General features: G+C 34.4%; 2 protein-coding genes across 4 annotated transcripts; one reads left to right on the forward strand and one right to left on the reverse strand.

The window, feature by feature from the left end:
• Positions 1-925: 925 nt before the first annotated feature.
• LOC108200541 (F-box/FBD/LRR-repeat protein At4g26340-like) lies at positions 926-10,120 on the forward strand. Its single transcript, XM_017368734.2, has 3 exons — positions 926-2,217; positions 2,522-2,689; positions 9,559-10,120. The coding sequence occupies exons 1-3, from the start codon at positions 1,093-1,095 to the stop codon at positions 9,766-9,768; spliced, it is 1,503 nt and encodes a 500-aa protein (XP_017224223.1). The 5' UTR covers positions 926-1,092; the 3' UTR covers positions 9,769-10,120.
• Positions 10,121-10,305: 185 nt separating this feature from the next.
• Positions 10,306-14,428, reverse strand: LOC108200669 (pentatricopeptide repeat-containing protein At4g21065). Of its 3 annotated transcripts, none has more exons than XM_017368902.2 (2): positions 11,861-14,428; positions 10,306-11,192 (listed from the first exon to the last, which is right to left on the reverse strand). In XM_017368902.2, the coding sequence occupies exon 1, from the start codon at positions 14,362-14,364 to the stop codon at positions 12,160-12,162; it is 2,205 nt and encodes a 734-aa protein (XP_017224391.2). In that variant the 5' UTR covers positions 14,365-14,428; the 3' UTR covers positions 10,306-11,192; positions 11,861-12,159. The 3 variants fall into 3 exon arrangements, with proteins under 3 accessions (XP_017224391.2, XP_017224392.2, XP_017224390.2); XM_017368903.2 differs by having other exon boundaries at positions 10,308-11,131; XM_017368901.2 differs by having other exon boundaries at positions 10,310-11,156.
• Positions 14,429-18,028: the final 3,600 nt, after the last annotated feature.

An 18,028-nucleotide genomic window follows, 5' to 3' on the forward strand; every position in this document is an offset into this window, starting at 1 on the left:
TTTATTCTCTCATCGTGTTGATCCTTAGTTATAGAAATTATCCATGTTGAAAATTCTTGAAAAAACATCATAATTTTTAAAAATAACGTGTAAATAAATCGAACATCGGGTGTAGAACACTAATTATTATTATGTTGAATAGATGATTAAACTATACCTCTAGGGTTTGGGCAGGGTCTAGAATCATAAATATTAGTTATATAATACGTTAACTTAATTCGAACATAAAAAAATTAGTTTATGTACTTCTCCAACACAATTCTAATCGATGTCCAACAAAATATGTCAAAAAAATGTTGAACTCAAATTATATATGTGTTGAACGCATAAAATTTGCAAGTTTATAAGTTTGTACCAGAACCCACCTCTCTCTCTCTCTCTCTATATATATATATATTTGATTCTCAAATATTCAAAATGTATGATATAAAATAACGGCGCACATTCAGTAAAAATCACATCGAATCGAACTAAAATTCGGTTAATCAAAATCTAATGAAAATTTGGAACAAAAGTAGTAACTTCTTTCTAACAAATAATACATAACTCGAACAAATAACTTTTAACGATAGGCAAAGTAACTATATAGATTTAAACAACACCCATGCAAACGATTCAAATGAGTTTTCTTGTTACATATCCCGTACCCATGTTACCTTAAACAAAGGGTTTTTTTTTTTTATCATAAACAAACTGTAAGCACAAATAATATTACGAGTTATATGTTAATCATTCGATTTTCGGTTAACTGCAATTAAAAAATTAAAAAAAATTAAAACATTTCTACCAAAAACTGAATCAAAATATCTCCTCAATTAACCTAATCAAAATATATGATTATCTAATCTGATTTTTGGTTAACCGAACCAAATATAAACTAAACAAAAAACACCTGAATAAACAATAGTATCCAAATAGATACTGCTCCAAAAAAAACAAGTGAGCTCGGTTACCCCACACCCTTTCCTGAGTCCTGACGCATGAACTCCCCTCAGACGACATAAATTTATATCCCATTTCATACCATCATAAGCCCCCTTTTACCAGTAATCAGTAAACCCTCGAGACCCATGAAAATTGGGTCACCAAAAAATGAACAGCAAGCTCAAAATCACAAACCCAAATGGAGAAGACAGGCTCAGCAGCTTACCTGATGAATTAATTTATCAAGTCCTTTCATTTCTTGGCACTCGACAAGCGGTTCAGACAAGCATTCTCTCCAAGAGATGGAAGCGTATGTGGACTACTCTCCCTGTCCTCTCCTTTGATGGGTATGATCAGCTTTTCCCATACACTCATTCTGGTATCATCAGATTTATTGACCATGTTTTGGAAAATCGAGACCAAGATACCCATGTTTCTTGTTTCAAGTTTCTTGCTGTTTATCCGTTTCCGCCTAATTTTGTTAGAAGGTTGATTAGCTATCCAATTGACCATAATGTTGAAGAGCTCGATATCGATTTGCAGTTCCATCGTTATAAGCCGTTTAAGTTATCGACATTTAGTTCTGATACCTTACTGAAACTTAAGTTAAAGGTGCCTCTTGACTTTGATGAATCATTGCGAACAGATTCTAAGTGGGTCTTGCCAGCTTTAAAGACTTTGCATTTGATACGCCCGCCACATATGTCAAGTTACAAGTTACCTGGATTTTGTTTGATATGGTTGCCTAGTTTGACAACTCTGTGTCTTGATGGCATTGAGTTGCCGGAGTCTTTTTCGTCTATTAGGGTGCCTAATCTGACAACTCTCCGTATGAAAAGGTCCAAATTGCCGGTAAAAGTGTGGGATTTACCAGGTTTACTAAGTTTGGAACTGGATGAGGTAGATTTACCTGCGAACATGAGTGATTTCTTCTCTGCACTTGTGAGTGTGCGGGATATCACAATATATTTCACTGGAACGTGTAAACATCTTTGGAATATATCTTGTCCCGAATTAGTGCACCTCAAGATCTGTACCAACTTTGCATATGTAAGCTGGATCCATGAAATAGTGGTTTTGTCAGACAAGCTCCGCGAACTTTCTTTTGTTGGTATCTTTATGGTCTCGTTATATGTTCATGAATTGGAGAATGTATCTATAAAATTATGGGATACAGTTGACTTCAAATATGCAACATGGGAAGAGAAGAAAGTACATTATCGTCATGTCGTACCTATGTTTTCAAAACTGGGTAGTGCCAGGACTCTTACTCTCGACTCTGCTATAATTGAGGTAATTTAATATTTGACTTTTATAATGCTTTAATAATGATTTCTAGTTTCCTGAACAGAATGTAATTTACCATTATTATCTGGTGGACAGTGGTTTCTTTTATAAATTTATATGCCAAGAGTAATAATACCCCTTCTCTTCAGCTTCCTGAGTGATCTGGCTTCCAGAAAAATAATATATTCCTGCAAGAACTAATGCGCAAGTTACTGTTATCTTTATGTATTCTATGCTGAATATTAGTTTTTAATTACAACTGGCTTTTAGATATGGTTTATTCTAATATATTTTGTCAAAATATATTTAGGCACTTCATTCAGTTAACAACCTTTTGGGACGTGTTCATTCTCCATTCAGAAATTTGAAGTATGTGAAACTGCCTCAAGGATATACACAATTTAGTATATCCACTACCCTCAGTAAATACTTACTCGGTGGCAATCGAAGAGCCACTATTGTCACAACATTGCCCCAGGTATGCAAGTAATCTGTTTTCTTTATTCACAAATTGTTCTATTGTAGGCGGATACGACACACATAGAATCCAAAGTTGAAACCAGAAAATATATCTTTATATTTTTTTTGTTTTTCATGTGATGGGGGAATATAGACTAGCATTAAGTACGGATTTACAGTCACTGATTATAAATTTTGTCATTGGCATATATAGCATTGTTGTTGTATTGCAAATATTATTATATGTTCTAACCTAGAAAGCAGGGGTGCGGCACTTGCCCACGAGATACCTTGGGGTGCAAGGGTGCGCGGGGGTGTGGCCAGATACGTACGGTGAGCCACCTGTGTGTCCTCGTCTTTTACGGATCAGATTTGTGCGGGTGTAGGAATTACATAATTTTCAATTATTTGATTAACCCTAACCCATTCCTATTTGTGCAAAACAAATCTACTAATTGTCTTTAGGTGACTAGTTGCGGTGCTTAGTATCGATTCTTTGTTCTTCAATAGTTAGCGTCAAATAACATTGAAAGTGTTGGTTTCAGATAATGGGATGTGCGGGCCCCTCAATTCCTTTGAGTTTCATTGTTGCAAATATATATATTCCCCAATCAACCTTTTTTCTTTAACAGGACAGTTCGAACTAGACCATGCTATGTATTCTTTCCGGTGTTTAATATACGTCTTGCAATACCCGATAAATTATTGGGTGTCCATATAATGACTAAAAAATTGATCCCTATGATCGAAGTTACATACTCCACTTGTCAAAAGAAAAAAGAAAGGCCACTGCTATGCATCATGGACCCTTTTATGTTGAGTGTCTTGTGCGTGTAGCGCAGAATGAAATATATGTTTAATTACTGGGATTCTCGGACTCTCTTGGAAGGAATCGACACGGACAGGATCGGAGTGTCGGGTTCTTCAAAATCAAAATTTATAGACATGAGGATTCATTTAACAAGGATCCGATTCGGGGATATAGACACTCCATTTTTAATATTTTGACTTTTTTAAATGTATATGTATATTTAAATTCAAAAAAAAATTGTGTAATGTAACAAAGAAAAAACGCCACAACTATGATACAATTGTAAAATACAGTTCAAATATATTATGTTTGAATGTTATTAATGTTACCGATCAAGATCCATATTTTTAGCCAATAATGAGTACTTTAGTTGAAAATGATATGTTACAGTTGGCAGTCCAAAGTTACAGCTTAGGATGACACAATTAAAAGAAATACAATATGTTAATAAATCAATTCATTGGGATTTGTGTCACAACATCTTCTGCATCTTCTCCATCTTGGCTTCTCTTTCCTTTACATTTGTGTTTTACTTAACAGAAATAATCATGATACAAGCTCTCTTCTCTTTTTTTTCGTGCTCTATCCTCCTTACAAACTAAAACGCTTGATTAAAAACGAAACCACGGAACTCAGATGAGTCGCCGTTTAGAACTGAGTCGGTGAGTCGTTTTTTCACATAACGAATCTGATCCGGATTCCATGTTCATACCCGGTTCGTGTCGTGTCGACACGGGTACGGCAGGGTAAACAGGCGAGTCCGAGCATCCTAGTTTATTTATATAATTTTATTAGTTGCTTGTTTCTTTTACATATTTATTATTGTTGCTATAAGTAAGTTTGAATCACTTAAAATTCTATGCATTTTAATATTAAGCATTTATTAAGTTTAATTAAATTGTGTTTCTTGCATTATATATACTCTTATATTTTTATATTTGTCATTATCACCCTCCACCCGAATCCCCATATTTTTGGATTTACCGAATATCTAGTACCCTATATTTTTGGATTTACTGATTATTTTTGGGATCTGTTTAGTGCAATTTAGTTTAAGGCACAAATTATAAAAAAGCGCAAGACCTAAGTTTGAAGCGTGAGGCGCTATTAATCACGCGCCTTTTGAACAAAAAAAATCACAAATTTAACAAGAAATTAATACTTAACATGATCTTAACATTCAAACCTAATAAAAACATAAATAACATGATGAATAGTGAATTAGAAAAGTCAAGAATTAGAAACCAGAGACAAAGATGACGAAGGATTAAGAGAGACAGACAAAAATTGAGAAGAGAAATTTGCACATGTAAGTATATATCTGTATGTATATACTGAGAATAAAGAAGAAGACTTACGTTTAGATGGAGGCTGTGCTAGGGTGTTGGTCCCAAGTAGCACAACTTCATACTTTAATGCCCTGAATATTACGATCCAAATAAATGACCCCGAATATCATTCAGTGACGGCGGATTGTGTAGCGTTTTGCATTTTAGGGCAAAACGCTACATCGAGTAGCGTTCTCAGTAAAAATAAAAACACTAAAACGCTACTTTATGTAGCGTTTTCAGGTAAAACGCAACTCTGTCTAACATTTTCAAACCAAAATGCTACATTATAGCATTTTCCATTGTTATATATATATATATATATATATATATATATATAGAGTCCTACTCCAATAGAAACCAAATTAGCCTAAAAACTAAAAACCAGTTTCTGGACAGTTTTTTATCACTGTTTTTAACTACAGAAATCACTAATTTGTACATAACATATCACTAATTTATATATAGTATATCTCGCGAATATAAATATATATATACACATATATGCAACGTATATGCCCATCATCTTTATCCAAATCGTAATAATGGACCTCTTACCACCACTACCAAATGTTTCCATGACTTTCCACCGTTGTCTATCATCACCGATAGTCACATACACTTTCCATCACAACTTACAAAACTAACGATTACTTACCATCATCATACAACTTCTCTTGCGGCTTCCTACCACCAAGAACCTTCCTACGGATGAAAATAATCATCTATAATCGATTATCAATAATTTAGATAAGTAGATTTTCTCAATTTTGATAATAAAAATCGCTGTTTACATACTGTATAGAAATAGTGATTAGTGCGGTATAAATTAGTGATACCCATAGTTATAAATAGTGGTAGGAAAAGTGATTTCTAGTTTTTATTTTAAGAGTAGTTTCTATTTGATCATTAGCCTATATATATATATATATAGAGTCATGCTCCAGGGAGAACTATTATGGTGAGATATGAGATCTAATCTCGGTCACTCATTTAAATACATTATATTCATCTCTCACCATTCATTTAATATTTTAATATTTCATCATCTTCTAATTCAACTACCTATCACCTTCGGCCACCACTAACCACCACCACCACCTCCGGCGACCACCACCACCTCCGGCGACCACCAGAAAATCACCACCGGCAAACATAAAATCACCACCGGAAAATATAAAATCACCACCAGAAAACTAAAAATCTCCGCCTGAAAATCAAAAATCAACACCTGAAAATTAAAATCACCACGCCACACCTTCTACAAGCCACCATCACCACCCCGAAACCCAAAAAACCACCAACTACAAAACAAAATCACCATCGGCAAAATCAAAAACACCACCCAAAAACGAAAATCACCAAATTTAATCACATACAATTACATTGTCTCCGTCAAATAAAAAAATCACAACTAGAAAATGAAAAATCATGGCCTGCAAACGCAAAATCACCCTTAAAAACAAAAATCACTTGACCTTGTCACTACTTCTACCTATCAAATCCAACCATTGTCACCACCATCAAAAGACCATCCACTGTCCAAAAAAATCATCGACAACACCCCAAAAATTACCTTAAAATTAACACAAATCAATCAAAAGTGGAAAAATCACCACTTTTTCTTCTTCAGTATAATAAATCCGGTTTAATCGCCGAATCACTTGATTTGGAGAATGGGCGGCTCCTAGCGGTGATGGAACGGAGTCGATAGCGCGACTGGAGGTGTCGGAGGGAAAGGAAGAAGTCGGGAAGGGGAGTGGAGACATGGACGACGGGAGAGAGAGCAGCGCTGGAAAAGAGAGAGAGAGAGCGGCGGTGTTCAGATCCGGTGGAGGCGGTGGGCTGACCTCGCCGTGGTGGTGGTGGGTGCGACTGGTGGTTCGACTGGTGGTTCGACTGGTAGAGGAGGTCGACATGGCTGGAGATGAGAGAGAGAGGAAGAGAGAGAGAGAGGGGAGCAGATCTGATGTGTAACGGCGGTGGCCGGCGGACTGCTAGCGGCCGGGGGACTACTGGTGGTTGGTGGTGTGAATGAGAGATATGAATTATAAAATAAAGATTTAAATGTGTGGATGTGATTTAATTCAGGGATAAAAATGTGTGGCTGAGATTAGATCTCATATCTCACATTAGTTTGGGTTCTCATTTGAGCACTTGCCTATATATATATATATATATATATATATTAAACTGGTTCCTAGGTTTTAGGGCCTAACGCCCCTAAAGCCTAGAATTAATTAGGGTTTAGGCTCGAGGGTTAGGGCCTTTAGACCCTGAACCCTCAAATCCTAAACCCCATCTCCCAGTCAATTTATTTTAAGTATAAATAAAGTATTCTAAAACCCAAATGTGAAACCCTAATATATTAACAACTATTAATTTATGTTCCAATTATTTACTTTATTAAACTAGTTTCTAGACTTTGAAGCCTCACGGCCCTAAAGCCTAGAATTAATTAGGGTTTAGGGCCCGCAATCCTAAACCCTAACTCGCAGTCAATTTATTTCAAGTATAAATAAATCATTCTAAAACCCAAATAAATCATTCTAAAACCCAAATGTGAACCCTAAAATATTAATAACTGTTAAATTTACGTTCTAATTATTTACTTTATTAAACTGTTTCCTAGGCTTTAGGGCCTCATGGCCCTAAACCCTAGAATTAAATAGGGTTTATGCTCGAGGGTTTAGGTTCTAAAGGCCCTGATGCCTAAACCCTAACTCGCAGTCAATTTAATTTCAAGTATATTTTTTTATCAAATAAATACTCAAAACACAACTTTGTGTAGCGCTTGTATTTTCACAAAACTAGAAAACGTTACTTCGTGTAGCGTTTTTGTTTTTAATAGAATGGAAAACGTTACATGATGTAGCGTTTTGCTGTTTGTTTAAAACGCAACTTCACATACTTCACTGAATGATAGTGAGGGCCATTTTAACAAAAAACGATATTCTGGGCATTTAAGTGTGATATTTGTGATAATGAGGGCCATCTTTCGTGATGTTTAGATGATACCGGGTATTATGAAACACTTTGGAGTTTTCTCCATTTAGCCTTTTTTTAAGGGTATTATCGTCTTTTTGTTATCGTCGCCTGTTTCGTTTTAGTAGCGCCTTTTGGACGATTTCAGGATCGCACCAAATCACTTAATTTCGAATCGCACACCTTGCGCCTAAGCGCCACTAATTGCGCCTTTTACTACACAGGTTTGGTGCATGGCTTATCCACCATCGTGGAGTATCTTTGTACCATTTAAAAAATGATGTTCAACCTGAAGATTATGATGATAAAGCACCTCTTTGATTTCTTCTTCATACATACATTCATGTTTTTTCTTTCTTTCTTTCTTCTTCTTCTTCTTCTTTTTTTTTTTGTGTTAATCACTGGTCTGAGAGGGATGGCAACGGGTTGGATCGGTTCGGATATTTGAGATATCCAAATCCAAATCCAAATTATTTTTAAAATCCAAATCCAAATCCAAATCCAATCGGGTTTCAAATATCAAATCCAAATCCAAATCCACGGGTTTCGGATCGGGTTCGGGTTTGTTCGGGTTTATCCAAAACCTAAATTCTGAAATTTATAAAGTATTGTAAAAATATTATTTTTGATTTTTTTCGCCCTTAAATTTCATTATATTTAAAACTAAACTACTTCAATAATAAAGTATTACACATTAATAAAATCTTGAACCGTATTTAATAATTTCTGAACACAAATCTTCACTATATGGAGTATGGAATATTAAAGAAACTCATTAGTTAAACAGAAAAAGCCACTATAACCCAAGAATATATACATTCACACTCTATATATAAACAAAATTTAGTAGATTTAAAATTGAAAAAAAGTATATTAGTATACATAATACACATACATACATACATACATACATACATACATACATACATACATACATACATACATATATATATATATATATATTTGGATTTTTTTTCGGGTTTCGGGTTTGGATCAGATTTGGATTTCGGGTCGGGTTTCGATACGGAATACCTAGTATCCAAATCCAAATCCAAACTCGTTCGGGTCTAAAAATCAAATCCAAATCCAAATCCAAAATATCGGGTTCGGTAAGATCCATTCGGGTCGAAACGGTCGGGTATCCATTCGGATCGGTTTTTTTTGCCATCTCTACTTATCCACCATCGTGGAGTATCTTTGTACCATTTAAAAAATGATGTTCAACCTGAAGATTATGATGATAAAGCACCTCTTTGATTTCTTCTTCATACATACATTCATGTTTTTTCTTTCTTTCTATCTTCTTCTTCTTCTTCTTTTTTTTTGTGTTAATCACTGGTCTGAGAGGGTATTACCAGAAATATTGAGAGCAGTCGCAGCATGTAGTTTAATTTCCTCTTTGCATATTAACTTTTTCCTTATTTGTTTTTAAATTTATTAATAGCTGCATGGAGATTAGTTGCTCTTATGCCATGATTCAGTTTCATGTCCAAATGCACTTTTGTGTGACCGAAAATTCGAGCATTTCTTTGGGAAAAAAAGCATTTATATAGTCTTGATTGACTCTCCTCAAGGCAGTATGCAGTGAATCAACATCATTGCCTTATGATCTCTAACTTGTCGTGGATGTACTGTTACTGTTTTCAGTAATTTACTTGTGTTGAGCACAACTCTTCTTGTGTACTAAATTAAAAAGAGACGTTTTCTCTATGTCAATAAGGTGTAAGCTATATTTCACTTAGCATGTGTCTCTTTGTTTTCCAGAGAAAGTTGAATCATCAAGTGGTGCCAAACTCCTCGACGTCGCAAAAGGTCTGTGTTGATACTGTGGAGAAGAGGGTTCGAGTAGAGCATTTGGTCGAGAATTCTGTTGTAGAAGCTGGCAAGGTGAGACAGATTGGTTGTCCAGTTGAAGGAAGTGGGACAGGAAATGACCAGGCAAGCTCTTCTAGAGTAAATGGTGATTTTGAGTAATAGCAGGGCCACTACTCGGAGTTTGGAGGGCTACTTGATCTCACTGTGAAGTCCTTTTGATCATTTCATTGCCAAAATTGAGATAATCTGTACACCGAAGCTAAATATGCTTTGCACCTTAGTGAAAGACTTTTTATGGATTAAAATGACTGATTTTACCAGTGAGTTTGTTACCCGGGTCAAGGGATCAGGGATCTACAAGTTGTCTTGCAGAAATGGTTCTTCTGCACTTTCTATTGAGCGGTAACGATGTTTTTTCTCGTACCGGGGACAGTTGTTTGGTTTCCTTGGTACTTTTAAAAGTTTTATACAATTCACATAAGCATTTAGTAGCATGTTTTATTTTGAGTTCTGTTATTGCAGTTGAGTGGAATGATAATTAGGTAAAGAATCAAATCAGTGGAGTTAAATAAAAAGCTTGAGTTCAGCTCACTTAGAACCCTGAAAAGATCAGTTGGATAAATTATGGAGTTTGAGTATGCTCCAAGTTTTCGTCCAACAAATTTTAACAAACCGAACTGAGGTTTGTATGTGTTAGAATCAGGTTCGATTGGGTGAGCTCGAGTTATGCTATTGACTTTGGTTCAACAAGCAACAATATATAAATAGCTAAACTTGTTGACAGAAATCAGCAAGAATGCATAGTTTTTCTTGGAAGTTTGTCTTTACATAATAAATTTACAAAGCGATATTTTCGAAAAGCTTAATGTATGAACTCTAAAACAAGAGAGACTAATGATCAACCGCTTTAGAACTGCAAGATTACATATTGAATTTACTAGGTTTCTTTTGAGAGTTGAATTCAATGCTTCTATATATGCAAGTCTCAACTCTCAAATTTACTAGTGTATTCAATTATATACTCTGAAAAGGAATATTTGAGTTAAGAAAACTACACATAGGCTTCCAGAATCTCACACATTCACAGTGTATATTTCCTTTTCATTGAGCTCAAGATTATCCTTAGCAAGTTAGCATACACTTTGGTCCGTCTTCTCGAAGATGGTGCCACCAAAAAATTAAGCCTCAAACATCAACCTTGTAGGATAATTTGTCAATCTGGTCCATCATTCCCTCTCCTACAATCAGATTGTATTCATACACATAATTTTCCTTGATGAGTTTGTGAATCTGGTGTATAACCAACTTCCAACTTCGACTAATGCCTGCTGGAAAACTAGCCTGTATGTCATATATTATGCTTCCACAACAACTCATGATTTCAACTTTCAAGTGACTATAGAATAGGTAGGCACGTATTACATATCTTTCGTCGTCTTTGCCTTGGCAAAGTAAATCTGGTTAATGCTCCTGTAACTGCCAGTTGTTTACTGCCTGTGTTTACCCCTTGTCCCCTCCCTTTCTGTGTAAGGTACAAAATTTTCATGCTGTTGGTAAATGGAATATCTCTTAGTCAACACACCCTAAGAAACAAATAATATGAAAGCTCAATAATGAAATATCCTGCTGGCTACTATATAAACAGAAAGATTTATTGACATTAAGAATTTAAGTTTTAACTGCTGATAACTTTAATATCGCGACTTTGGGAAGACAGGGTAAGACACACCTTGAGTCTCTAGTCTCACTAATTGTATGGAAGTTTCAAATGAAAAATAAATCGTTTGGTATAGAACTTATGTGTTTTTAAGTGGATGTTGGGCCCAAAGTGCATTCAACTTTTCCAAATCATATATTTTCAGAAGCATACAACTGCATATCTATAGGGATTATTCTTATTAGACAAATAAAATCAGGGCTATGTTATATATCCACATGCTTTATGAGTAAAAATGACAAAAACAGTTTACAATTAGCTTGATAGATCATAGAAGGCCGAGATTTTCAGATGCTCGAAATATATTGTGATTATTCTTAATAGAATACATAATATAAAAGAAGTTCTGATTTCGAAGATATTTTTAAAATGAAAATTGAATCTAAAGCAATAATATTTCAGAATACTTAGACTTTGAAAGCAGAATATACATGGCAGAAAAGTAGAAAACTAATATGTGGTGGTATAAATGAAGAATTCAGAACTAGCAAATATACATATATTATAGCACTTGATCATTAAGAAATTGCATACCTCTCAAAATCGAATCGTGGCTCTGGAGAAAGATCAAATTTAAACTCATTAAATGTCAAGTGGAGCCACAGAGGACTGCTGGTAATTAACCTTTTAGTGGGAAACGACGTCTGGTGTTGTAATTGACATGGAAGTATATGTCAGATGATGCTCACCAGATAACGGAAACATTAGATTGAGTAGCAGCTCAGATCAAGAACAAGGTGAGATGTTTTTATTGGTGACAATAAAATCCACAAGTTTCCAAATATTGAGAAACTTTATGAAAAAGTTCACATGCATTGTAGATCATCCTCACCTTACCAATAATCTCCACAAGAACAGTGACCGTGCTTGAAATGATGAAAGCGGCGTAAATCTCGAACAACAATTTCTCTTTCTAAAAGTAAAGACGTACACTTCATGAAGCTATGACAGTCGGTACAAATTCGTAGGTTTTTCATAATTCGAATAGGTGATCCAGTGCTAGTTTTCATGAGGGCATAAGCTATAGCAATTTTCTCGCTGTGAAATGCAAGAAGTAATTCTTTTTGTTCTTCTTCAACATCTTGCATCACAATATTCGCTTCAGTTGAATAACCAATTTCCTTTAGTCTTTGAATTAGCTCGTTCAAGTAAGAATAAATGGCAGCTTCTTCTGGATGTGACCTATCCCCCATGACAAAACTGTGGACTTGATTTTTCAACTGGATCCAAGATTGACCAGGGTGCTTCATAAGTCCCATATCTTTCATCAAACCTCTTACTTGAGCAACATCATCCCATTTGTCACCAGAAGCACACGTGTTTGATAACAAAATATAAGATCCAGCTGTTGGTGGCTCAAGTTCAAAGAGTTTGTCAGAAACCCACTTTGCCATCTCTATATTTCTGTGAATTCGGCAGGAGGACAAGAATGATCTCCAAACTGAAGCGACATTTGAGATCTTATTCTTTGAAATGAAATCCTTTATGTCGTCTAAACGGCCAGAACGCCCAAACAAATCTACCATACAAGTGAAATGTTCAACTTGAGGTTTGATGCCAAATTCTTCTTTCATTACCATAAAATAGTGGATGCCTTCATTTAACAAACCTGCATGACTACATGCAGTTAAGAGTCCAACGAAACTAATTTCATTTGGTTTTATACCCTCTGCTAACATCCAATTGAACATCTGAATAGCATCCCTCCCACGCCCATGTAAGCCATAACCAGATATAACTGAAGTCCACAACACAGTATTCCGAACTTTTGTTTCTCTAAATATTGACCAAGCATCATCTAGTTCTCCACATTTAGCATACATGTCAATCATCGAGGAACTTAAGAAAATATCAAAAGGTTGACCGGCTTTCACGATCTGAGCATGAATCAGCTGGCCAAGCTCCAAAAGACCAGCATTAGCACAACCGGTAACAATGCTTGTAAGTGTAAACTTGTCCACCTCAAACCTATCAGTGACCATTGTAGTGAACATCTTTAAAGCTTCTTGCAACTTTCCGTTTTGAACATAACCAGTAACCATTGAACTTTGTGAAAAAGAATGAGGCAGTGACTTGTTATTATTTTTGGAGCACCGGTCACTTGCATTACATTTAGGAAATCCCTGATAAACAAATGAAGCCTTCTCCATTTCCCCACACTTGGAATAAAAATCAACAAGTGAGTTTCTCAAAAAGCCATCATGATGAATTCCACTGCGCAGCAGCCGGCCATGAATTTGCATTCCTAAATCCAATGCTGTTAACGAAGCTACTAAACCAAAGGCTATGGAGAAAGTTTCTTTGCTAAGAGCAGTTCCACTTTTGACCATTTCATACAGAAGCTCCATTGCAATACCATAGTTGTCATTTTGTAGATGCCCTCTAATGATTGTATTCCAACTTGAAGCATCCTTAACAGGCAACCTTCGGAACACACCAAGGGCAGTCTCCATATCGCCAATCTGCATATACGCATTAATCATAATGTTCCACGATACAATGTCTTTATCAGTCATCAACTCAAAATATAACTTCGCAGAATCAAAAGACCCACATTTCACATAAAAATCAAGAACAGAATTCTCCAATGCAGTATCTACGAAAACCCCATTACACACTATCCACCCATGAACCGACTTCCCCATTCGAACCTCATTCAACCTCGAACAACACTTGAGAACACTGGAAAACGTAAACTGATTGGGCACAATGCCTTCCTTGTGCATGTCAGCAAACATATCCAATGCCATTCGACACGAACCAACTTGCACCAAACCTGAAATGATCATTGTCCATGACCGAACATCTCTGTCAAGCATTTCATCAAACATTTGAACTGCACAGACCAAATCTTTAGACTTTATATAAAGACTGAGCACATAATTAGTGACACTTAACTCCCCAAAAGTCCCGTTCTTGAGTAAATTGGCATGAACATAGTTTGGGAGTTGAGAATGTGATGACGAGTAGTGACGCAAATGGTTTGAATGAAATGGTATTATTCTTTTGACATGAGAGCCCAAGGCAATGCCCCACATTATTTTTGAAATCGTATTAGTATTTTTTTTTGACTAAATTGCATTTTGCATATCGAAGAATTTTTATTCATACGAGTGTGATAGGCTAATATTTTTTCAAGATGGCGGATAGCCATAGACGAGTTATATAGCATATGATTATTAGATCGTTAGATTAATATTTAACGGTCAGGATTATGACATTTATTAAACATGTACAACGTTTTTTAACCGCTGTACAAGACTCGTTTAGCGCTTAAAAATCGCCGTTGTAAACTCTGTAAGTACCTCTCTCTCCTGATCATGGTTTGTCTTCCCGGCCATGTTTTTTAACCTCAATTTGACTTATTGTCTGTTGTTATGTCAAGCAGTACAACATGGTGATATAATATACTTGGCTGGTTCAAGTACACCTGTTATGTCTACACTCCGGATATTAGAATGCATCCTGTTAGATGTAGTACAGAGCAGGGGCGGAACCGGAAGACAAACTCATCCGGGGCTAAAAAATATTCGGACTCAAATATTTAACAACATTTGATCGAGAGAAAAATATCAGTTAATATAAAGTTTTTGAAATTTGCCTAGAGTTCAAAAAATTTCTTTATATTATTTTCACAGAACATCCGGGCTTAAAAATAAAATTCTACTATTTTTTTTTCCTGGCCGCGGCTCCAGTCCTCCTTCACCGCCTCCCCTCCTCTGTTGCATCCGCGTTTTAACTATTCACTTGCGAGGACCAAACAAAAGAAAGAGCAATAATATTAACATAAACTTCAATAATAACCGGATAAAAAATACCACCTTTTTATCCGGCTGGCCCATCTTTTTGGTGTGCAAGTATTATAGAGAGCTCCGAACCGAATCCATTGGCCAGAAACCCATCCATGCAAGAGTAGATCTCTCGATGAAAAATATCTAAGCATGACACCACACACACAACACAAACATAGTGCTCCATAAAACGCAACCCATGCTTAAAACAGAATATCATTACACAAAATATATTATAAAATCTCATCTAAAATTTGAATAAGATTTAATCTTTCATTATGAATAATAAAAGTATATGACATGTGTTTAACTATAAATTAGCTTATAACTCGTGCCATGCACGGGCAATTTATAATATTTATAAATTTAGTGTTTGTATTTTAATTTAATTGAAATATAAACTTATCATACTGACTAAATTTTAAAATATTTGATTTAATTGATAATAAAAAATTTTATTAGAACACATTATATATTAAGAAGACCCGTAAAATAATATCGACCAACTGATAAAACTCGACGGACATCATCTATTTAATAATTATATATAACAATATTATGTTTGTTATATTTATGTTGCATGTGCTATTTTTAGAAAATCGATTTTTAGTTCGGAATATGAAAAAGATAATGTGTTTTAGTTAAAAAGGGTATTTGGTAATTGCTTGCTATATTGTTCAATGTTATTTTTTGAAAATTGAGTTTTTTTAGTTAGAAAATATAAACAAGATAATGATTTTAGTTAAAAAGGATATTTTTTTTGGACAGAAAATACACTTGCTCGTATCGATATACGCCAATACTCCGAGGAGTTTCTTTCATTCAAAAAAGCTTATCATCTAACCGAAAGACATGAAAATGTCTCCGGAAGTTTAGACAATAAGACCTTAATGTCCGAAAAGAAAACGTCAGACCATGCTACTTGAAACAAATACGATTTATTAATAACAAGAAAATAATAATAATAATAAATTTAATAATTAAAATCAGTATAGTTTATCAAAAGATGATAAAAGTAAATGAAATTATAAATATAAAAATAATTCGACAAAAAGAAGATAATATAAGAAAGAAAACAGAAAATATATCTAACCAAAGGGATATTATTTATCTTGTTAAAAAAAATAATTGATTATATAAAAAAGCTCGTAATTCGGCCCAAGTACTAACCGACCAAACATTAAGTTAAAAAGGATAACTGATTATATAAAAGGCCCATAATTTGGCCCAAATACCGACCGACCAAAATTTTAATGTTTCGGTTTAAATAGTATAGTATAGATATGTATCAAACACAACATGATTCTACGTATAATCTATCATATAATACACACACATATATATCATTGTATCCTGCATTCTACGTTGGATTTTATTTACAATTCTATAATATTTGATTTTAATAATTTGGATGAGATTTAATGTTATGTTCGATACATTAACTTTAGTTATGGTTTAACTATGTGATTATAATCTAATAAAATAATTTTTTAAGAAAAAATAAGTACTATTATAGTATTCTTTGTTCTTTTTATAAGATGCAACCTATAAGCACTCTAGAGCATTATCTCTTATATGGAAGAAATTTGTAGTAATTACCACTATAAATATATACCGAATACACAACTCAGTCTTAGTGAAGAATAATGTTGGAAGACTTCAATCAACATTTATAGATATAGTTCTTGAAACCAGATGTTTTGTCGGGAAACTGGTCAAATATAAGGGAAAGGTCGATAAAAATCCCACGAAATCAGCCGAGTGAAGTTTGGAGAATTTTGTAGAATTCTCTAAAATCCTAGAAAATAATTCAAAAATGTAATGTTTTTGACAAATAAAGCCTGTGGGATTTTCTTAAACCCTGAATAATAATTCAAAAATGAACTATTTCAAAAAAGAAGCATCCAGAATTTGACTTCAAGACCTTGTGGGCTCAAGAAGTAGGGCTGTCAATCGATACGGACTATTCGGTGTCTTAGCTCATATCCGGCTCAAAAATATGATACATGATATTCGTTTTGGAAACGATCCAAATGTGGTAGCAAAATTAAGCCCGTATAATTATATATGATCCGGGATATGAGCACTCCTATACCTCCTCAAATTAGGTCTCATAATTTTTCATAATATGATCATACTCGAATACCCGAATATAATCCATGGCTCATATTCGATTCAAACTCATATACATATTATATTTTTAATCGATCATTCATTTATTGGTGTCAAAACATTTGGTATAAAAAATGGAATTTGTTTGTAAATAGTCATCATTTTATAAAATTTTAATATCTTATTTAGGTTTAAATTTTCATAAAGTGTGATTTATTCAAAGTGATAATGCTTATTATTATCTTCATATATATATATATATATATATATATATATATATATATATATATATATATATATATATATATATGGAAAATGTTCCACAACCAAAGGTGGATAACACTACTAGAAAAACGGGTAAAATTGACCGCCATTTCCGGTCAAATTTAGTTAAATTTGACCGGGTTCGGTCAAATTTAGTTAATTTTGACCGAAATCGACGGTCAGTCATAGCTTAGTGGAATTTAGCAATCTCCGGTCAAAAATAGTTAAATTTGACCGGATAAATTTGACCGGGTATTTTTGACCGTTTAAAATTGACCGCCAATTTCGACCGTTTGCGGTCAATTTTGACTACTGTTTTCGAATTTTCACGAAAATTCAAATTTCCCGCCTATTTTTAATTTAATTTGACCAGATCGGTCAAATTTATATTTTTGACCACTTATGTCCAGTCATATTTATAAATTTGACCACCTATTTCAGTTAGTCGATTTTATATTTTTGACTAAAAAGTTGTAGTCAAATTTATAAATTTGACTGATGTTGGCGAGTCAAATTTATAAATTTGACTATTTTC

Source organism: Daucus carota, chromosome 9 (genome assembly GCF_001625215.2).
Source record: "Daucus carota subsp. sativus chromosome 9, DH1 v3.0, whole genome shotgun sequence".
NCBI lineage: Eukaryota > Viridiplantae > Streptophyta > Magnoliopsida > Apiales > Apiaceae > Daucus > Daucus carota.

What these genes read in the sequence shown, in the direction of transcription:
- LOC108200541 (XM_017368734.2), top strand. Translation starts at nt 1,093, where the DNA reads ATGAACAGCAAGCTCAAAATCACAAACCCAAATGGAGAAGACAGGCTC. An exon ending in TCGACTCTGCTATAATTGAG is followed by an intron (nt 2,218 to 2,521) that starts GTAATTTAATAT and finishes AAATATATTTAG; the next exon opens with GCACTTCATTCAGTTAACAA. An exon ending in TTGTCACAACATTGCCCCAG is followed by an intron (nt 2,690 to 9,558) that starts GTATGCAAGTAA and finishes TTTGTTTTCCAG; the next exon opens with AGAAAGTTGAATCATCAAGT.
- LOC108200669 (XM_017368902.2), bottom strand. Translation starts at nt 14,364, where the DNA reads ATGTGGGGCATTGCCTTGGGCTCTCATGTCAAAAGAATAATACCATTT.